Source organism: Alligator sinensis, unplaced genomic scaffold (assembly GCF_000455745.1).
Source record: "Alligator sinensis unplaced genomic scaffold, ASM45574v1 scaffold154_2, whole genome shotgun sequence".
NCBI classification, from domain to species: Eukaryota; Metazoa; Chordata; order Crocodylia; family Alligatoridae; genus Alligator; species Alligator sinensis.
This window is the reverse complement of record NW_005842528.1, coordinates 583,924-591,974: the sequence shown is the minus strand read 5'-3', so window position 1 is coordinate 591,974 and position 8,051 is coordinate 583,924. Positions and strand designations below refer to the sequence as shown.

The window sequence follows — 8,051 nt, the reverse complement described above, 5'->3', positions numbered from 1 at the left end:
GGCTGTCATGGGCCAGGTCAGCACCACTCCCCATGCAACAGCTCACCAAAACTCCCTATGTGGGATGTTGCCACAGCGGGTGGGGAGCAGTGTTTGGGAGTGGAATGGATAGGTAAAGCTGGGATTATGGGGTGGGGTTGTGGAATGGTGACAGCATGGGGTCGAGACCTGAGGCAATGCTATGACTGGTGGCAGACACCAGAGCCCAGGATTCCCCCTGTGCCTAGGCTGGGCAGGACCGAGGGACCTGCCACAGGCCAAGGAACCTTCTGTGGGCCAAACAATCCCTTGGTGGGCCGGACCCGGCTCATGGGCCATGTTTGGCCCACTCCTGCTTTAGTATGAATATTATCTGTTGATATCTGTCCAGCAACTTATTAGTTTACTGCTGCCTGTCATTTTTCTGTTCTGGCCTTTGCATTTCTTGGTTCTAGTCAAATCATTTCTCTCACCATTAATCAATTGAGTTTATTTAAAATAGCAAAGTTTCTTCAGAGTGATTATATTCCAATCATTTTCAATATTTTTTATACTAGTTAGAAAGTAGGATGAATTTTGCACCTCTTATGATCTTGTTTGAACATTTGCAAAATAATTCATCTTGGAACATGTCAATTACTTACATGGTAACTTATCCTAATGTAAATCCATCGTGATAAAAGGTGTAGCAGATTGAAACCCTGAAATGCCTTGGCTGAGTTTCTTGTTCAATTCACTACTAATAATTACCTCTTTTGAAATCATTGTGCTCTGTATGCATTTGGAAGAAAGAGATCTTTAATGATAAACATAATATGAAGTTTTTATTATTTGTTTACTTGGTATGACAATCTGATGTCAGTTTAATCTGTAACCTTTATCTCATTGTTTCTATTTAGAGCAAATATGTTGTTTGATATTTGGATCAAGTATAAGCCTCAACTGCCAGATTGGATTTACAATGAAAAACTTCTTAAAGTTGGTGATTTGCTTATTCAGATCAAGGTAAGTCCATATAAAATAAAAAAAAGGTTCTATACCTAATTTGTTTGTTTCATTGTGTGTTTCTGTGCAGTTTTAGCTTTTTTAATTATAGTTTACTGGAAACTGTTTTGAATGTGAGATAAATTAACAAGAATAACTAGTGACAGCTGGTGTATTGTGTCTGTTGCTTATCACACTAATACACACAGTCTCACTTTTTCATTGTGTTCCCCCCATCTGTTTGTGGCTTCCACATGATATCTCATCTTGCTCAGGAATTCAAAGTCTTTTTCATTATATGTGCATAAAAATAGCACAGTGGGCCTGTAGTCTCTGACTGGGACCCATAGACTTCAATACAGATGACTAATAATGGCCTGGTGATGGTGGGTACAGGTCTGGGGCCTACTAGAAGATAATTTTTTGCCACTCTTACTTCAGTTATGCTTTTAGGAGCCTCACCAGCCAAAGGAGTTATCTGGAATTTTAAGAATTAATTCCCAGGCAAGATTCAGAGGCAGTTTGGAGATATAGTGCAGGAACTACTGTATTTACCCAAATTGAAGATGACTTTGAATTCAAGGCAACCTCCCCCTGTAATTAGATTATATATATCGAAAATTATAAACTTGTTATAAATCTCCATGTATAAAACCTAATTAGTGGAAAGTCATCTTAAATTCACCCCCCACCCCACTGCTGGGGCAGGGAAAACATTGGCAGGGGATGAGGAGCAGAGGAGCACATCCTTTGTTCTGCTGCCCCTTGTCCCCCTGTGCTTGCCCCCACTGCCTCATGTCCCACTCCCACCTGCTCCAGTCCTCTGTGCCTGCCCTCTGCTGCCTTGTCTCCACCCCCTTGCTCCACCGTGCCTTTCCTGCATCTTACTTATCTTTTGCTGCAGCTCTGCTCCTCTGGAGCCCTAGCTCAGCCTCAGCCCAATTTAGCCATGGAGAAGCAGTGGCAGCTCCTGGCCGGGCTGACTCAGGGCTGGAGGGACTGGAGCCAGAGCAGAAGGTAAGGGAGGACGGGGCAGCTGAGTTGGGGGTGGGGGAGCAAGGAGTGGCAAAGGCATGCTTCAGGGGGGAGTAGAGGAGATGGGGTTGAGAGGTAAGTAGCACAGGCAGCTGGGGGATAAGGGATAGGGGCTTAGGCTGCAGGGTCCCCCCACCACCCTGTAGTCTCCCCCGCCCTGTCACATGCCTCTCCTGCTCCTTACCAAATGTGCCATTCTGTCCTGGAGCAGGCAGTGGTTCAGCTTCAGCCTCAAGCAAGGGGACCAAAGCTGGGGCTAAGCTGACTCCTGCTCTGCGTTGGTACTCAAATCCAAGATGAGGATCCCCTTTCCCATGCTGATTGATAGAAAAAAAACCTAATCTCGGATTCAAGTAAATATGGTAATTAGCTGGTCTTAGATCAGTCCTTTAAAAGAAGGCAATGTTGTTCTTAGATGTGGGGTGGTTGTGAAAGGTTTCAGGATGGAGACTTGATATTACATGACTAGAAACTATCAGCTATCATATATAGTTCATTTTCTCACAATAAATATTTGCTGTAAGTGCATTAGAAGAAAGTAGCTAGAACATTGTTGCCTAATTGGCCCCTCCAATAAAATGCTACCTGGCGAGGATGGTTTTTGTGGTCAGATCTAAACCCTCAGTGAACTTCTATGTTTTATCATAGGTCTGCAACAAGGGGACACACATGCATGCACTCATGCACACATGGTTGAGAATAAGTATGCACTTGTTCTGGGAATATCTGTAGTATGATTCCTTTCTATAGACTGAGACCTTGTAGTGGTGAAGAGACATGTGTCCCCACATGTGTCCCACTGATTATCTGGAGTCTCACACTCTTGGCAGGGTCACCCATAGTGAGCAGGCCTGAGGGGAGTGTCTAGACCAGGGGTGGGCAAAGTCTGGCCCATGGGCTGGATTGAGCCTGCAGTGGACTCCATTTCCAAGCAGCCCCTGCCTGTGTCACTGTGGTCACTTTCCATGGAGTCCCTAGGAGAGGTGGCACCCAGGGCCAGTACAGGTGGTAACAGTGCAGAGCCAGGGTTTCCATGGAGTCTTCAGCTGCAGCAGCACTGGCAGGGCATGCAGCTGGATGGGGAGCAGCTCTGGGGCTGGGATCTTGCAGTGGTGACAGCATGGTCTGAAGCCAAGGCAGAGCTGCAATCTGTTGCCTGCATGCCTCAGGCAGGGACATGCAGGCAGTGGATTGTGGATCTGCCCCAGCTCTGGACTGCTCTGTTGCCACTGCAAGATCCCAGCCCCTGGCTCTGGAGCAGCTCGCTGCCCAACTTCATGCCTTGCCAGTTCTGCTGTGGCCAGGCCTCATGGAAACTCTGGCCCCATACTGTTACAGCGCCACTGCTACTGGGGTCTCCTTGGAAACGGGACGCAACGATGCAGGCAGGGGCTGCTGGGAAATGGAGTCTGGATGCTGGCTGGATCTGCCATTTTTTGGCCCCTGGTCTAGACAAATCACAGTCTAAACCCAGAATCCTCAATGGCAGATCAGGTGAAAGATGGTCAGGATCTTAACAGCTGTATAAATGGAAGAAGGCTGCAGCAAGATGGAGGTCTCCTCTTGTTTAGGGTTGTCCCTTGTCATTGGGCTCAGATGTCCACCTTGTCAAGATCATGTGATTGCTGTTTCCATTCACCAGCTTCTTCACGTTAAACAAAGTCACATGCAGACTTCTCCCACAGGAAACAACATGCTTTCCTGTTGGTACCTCCAGAAGCCCTGCAGTGATAGGTTAAGTGGTGGTGGAGACAGGGCTAGTGAATCCAGGAGTCTCCAGTTACGAATACGCATGCAGGCAGTGGTAGCCTGATGGGTGTCTTGCACTTGGGTTGAGACAGGGATGCAGTTCAGCAGCTGCTACCATGACTGAGCACTCCTATTCAAGATCCCCTCTGCTCACCCCACATGCGGAAGGGGCCAGAAAAGGTGCCATAAACACAGGCTATCTTATCTGATCCTGGCAGGATATTTGCATTCAGTAGATGACTCTCTCTGCAGTTGAAAACATCATATGAAGACAATGGTTTTTGCAACATCAAATGTTCACACCTTGATGGATAACCAAGACAATGAATGACCAGAAAGAAGGACCACAATGCAGGGAACTAGTGAGAAACAACATTAACATCACAGGTCTGAGTGAAACAAGACAACCGGATAAAGGTCAGGTGACAGAAGAGGGTGTAAGCTACCCCTGGAAGGGGAAACCAGCCCAGGATATGGCATCAGCTTTGCCATCAAGAATCAAGTCATCAGTCAACTTATTGAGCTTCTTGTGGATGTTAATGAACGTCTTCTGACCGTCCATCTTAAACTGAGCAACAACTGGTATGCTACTGTCTTCGTGTATGCCCCGGTGCTTGATGCTGACAATGATGTCAAAGAACATAGGATCTCTTGTCAGCCCTCTTATCCCAGAAGAAGTCTGGCATGCTATCAAGGAAACCAAGAACAACAACGCTACTAGAGTGGATGGCATACCTGCTGAAACCCACAGTGTTGACAATTCAAAAAACCTGAGGTGGAATTGATCCAAGTTATGCAGTTTTCTGTAACCGGTGTAGTTTAGATTAGTAGCAAACAGAACACATGCTCACCCCTTGGAGGGAGGCAAATATTGACTGGGTTCCATCATTTTAAAACCAGTCAATGTGTGCTGAACTTCTGTTATGGGCATAGACCAGTGTCGAGTGCCAAAATTCTGTTTTGTTACAGGTATAGACCATCTTCCAATCATTTTTACATGTAAAAGTGTAATGTCTGTACCTGGCAAATATTTTTCCTTTGACACAAATGGTATGTTCTGTAATGAGGGTGAAACCTCCTATATCAGAGAGAGAGCTATTTTAGTGGTTAGCTTAAAATTGTGTAATGAACTCACACATGAGCTAAAGACCTTCCACTTCAAGAGCAAGTCACATTTCTGTGAGCTTGCCAAGACAAACCATTCCATTGCACGTGTTCTTCTCCCTGGGGACAGTATGAAAGAACAAACAAGTGACAGATGCTAGTTGCTTTGTTTGGTGAACAGCTGAAAGGTGCTTAGCTGTGATGAGTGTGGTATAATAACCGAGGCAGAAAAGGGTTTATTGAGGGGCAGATTAAGCAATACAGAATATCAGACTTTTTTTCCACTAAAATAGCATTTTCTTGACTCCTGTAGTCAATTATATCAGTTCTTACTGACTATTTTAAGGTTCTTTCCTCTGTGCTGCTACCAGCTCCCCATTCCAGAAAAGCACCAGCATTTTACCTGTTCTGGCAGCTTCAAACCTTCATGCTGCCCCTTTGTCGAGAAGTTCCCATTATCTGCCCATATGCTCCCAACATCCAAGAAGCTTCCAGCTCCTAGAACCTAGATTCAAGATTTAGAAATAAGGCAACATTCTTATTAATAATTAATTAGCTGGTGTGATAAGACTTCCCCCATTATACTGCCCAAACAGTGTTATTACCTTCTATATTCTCTCTCTCTCTGACCAGATACAGACATAACACTTTTTACTGGTGTAAGGGATCCATCAGTGCCAGATTAATGGAAGGCAAGCTTCTGAATGCCAACCAACATGGTTTTATTACTGGAAGGTCTTGCCTGAGCAACCTCATCTCCTTCTATGACCAGGTAACATATGCCCTGGACAAGGGAGATGATGTGGACGTCATATAGCTGGACTTCAGGAAGGCCTTTGACTTAGTTCCTCATGATGTCCTCATGGTTAAGATGGGGAACTGTGTTCTTGCTCATCATACAGTCCAATAGCTAGGCAACTGGCTACGGGGTCGAACCCAAAGAGTACTAGATGAAGGGAGCAAATCAACGTAGCGCAGGGTTACCAGTGGAGTTCCTCAGGGCTTGGTACTTGGTCCAGTACTCTTTAAAATTTTCATCAACGATCCAGATTTGGGAGTCAGATGTGAACTGGCCAAGTTTGTGGATGATAAATTATGGGGGAGGGCTGTCACACCGCAGGACAGGCTGGGAATACAGGCCGACTTGGACACACTCTCATGGTGGGCAGACCAAAACGGGATGGCCTTTAATACAGAGAAGTGCAAGGTGCTGCACCTCGGTAGGAAGAACCCTCAGCATACTTACAGACTTGGCAGTGTTACACTTGCTAGCACCATGACCAAAAGGGACTTGGGGGTCTTGATTGACCACAAGATGAATATGAACCACCAATGTGATGTGGTGACGGGCAAGGCTAACCGAACTCTGGAGTGCATCCACCAATACATTTCAAGCAAAACCAGGGAAGTCATTCTCCCACTTTACTCGGCCCTGGTGAGACTGTAGCTGGAGTATTGTGCCATACATATGATTAGAGGTCTGGAGGACAGGCCATATGAGAGGCTGAAGGACGTGGGACTGTTCAACTTGGAGAAGAGAAGACTTAGGCGAAACTTAGTGGCAGCCTATGAGTATATAAGAGGCGAACATCAGGAGCTGGGAGAGCATCTGTTCACCAAAGCACTCTGAGGAAGACAAGGAATAATGGACATAAACTGCTAAAAGATCACTTCAGATTTGACTTAAGGAAAAACTTCTTTATGGTTTGTGTCTCCAGAGTCTGGAACAAACTCCCCCCAGAGTTGGCACAATTACCTACCCTGGAGATCTTCAAAAGATGGCTGGATGCACACCTTGCTGGGGTGATCTGACCCCAGCAGTCTTTTCCTTCCTACCTAAGAGCAGGGGGGCTGAACCTGATGATCTCATGAGGTCCATTCCAGCCCCTAATGTCTATGAAATCTATGACATGATCGGAAACTGGCTTATACCCATAACAGAACAGAAATTCAGCATGTGTAGATTTGTTTAAAAATGGTGGAACCTGGTCTTAGATTTGTTCCCCCTCTCCCCACAACCCTACATCAAAGGGTGAATGTGTGTTCTGTTTGCTACTAATCTAAACTACACCACTTACAGAAAACCACGTAAATTAGATTAATTCTGCCTCAGGGTTTTTGAATGTCTGTACTTAGTCTCTGTTTCTGTCTACTGATGATCTCTTGTGCTGTACTAAGCTTGTAAACTGTTTGGGGCATGGAGCATTGTTTTATTATGTCATGGTAGAGTGCCAAATACAGTGGGATCATACCTGCACCATCAACATATTATGACCTTTAACTATTCAATGTGATAAATGCTAACTATAACACAGTATATTGCCTTTAATTGTTATTTATAAAAGTACTGAACAAAGATTCAGTTGCAAAAAATGCTGTCATCAGGCAAAACATGCTATTTCATAGAATCATAGAAGTAGGGTTGGAAGGGACCTTGCAGATCTTCAGGTCCAACCCCCTGCCTGGGCAGGAAGAAAACTGGGCTCAAATTACCCCAGCCAGGTAGGCATCAAGCCGCTTCTTAAAGACCCCCAGGGTAGGAGCCAGCACCACTTCCCTTGGAAATTGGTTCCAGATCCTAGCCGACCTAACCGTGAAGTAGTTCTTACGGATGTCTAATCTAAACCTACTCTCCAGCAACTTGTGGCCATTATTTCTTGTTATCCCGGGGGGCACTAGGGGAAACAAGGTCTCCCCCAAACGCTTCTGGTCCCCCCTAGTGAGTTTATAGACGGTCACCAGGTCCCCCCTCAGCCTTCTCTTGTGAAGGCTGAACAGGTTCAGGTCCCGTAACCTCTCGTTGTAGGGTCTGCCCTGCAGTCCCTGGATCATGCGGGTGGCCCTCCTCTGGACCCTCTCAATGTTGTCCACATCCCTCTTGAAGTGGGGTGCTCAGAACTGGACACAGTACTCTAGCTGTGGCCTGACCAGTGTCGCGTAGAGGGGGAGGATCACCTCCTTGGCCCTACTTGAGATGCACCTGTGGATGCACAATTGGGTCCGGTTAGCCCTGCCAACCAAGATGAACATGGGCCGACAATGCAAGGTCACGGAGTCAATAATGACTCCAAGATCCCTTTCTGCCTCCGTGCTCTCAAGAAGGGAGTTTCCCATCTTATAAGTGTGCTGCTGGTTACTACTGCCCAAGTGCAGCACCCTGCACTTGTCCGTATTGAAACGCATCCTGTTTTTGTTAGCCC

The 8,051-nt window shown here is 46.0% G+C and overlaps 1 protein-coding gene across 1 annotated transcript in view; it reads left to right on the top strand.

Moving 5' to 3' along the window:
• Positions 1–885: 885 nt before the first annotated feature.
• CFAP54 (cilia and flagella associated protein 54) overlaps positions 886–8,051 on the top strand; it is a 231,349-nt gene continuing 224,183 nt past the window's right edge. Inside the window, exon 1 of the mRNA XM_025213430.1 lies at positions 886–984. Coding sequence (XP_025069215.1) covers positions 886–984 — 99 coding nt within the window. The remainder of the gene's footprint in view (positions 985–8,051) is intronic.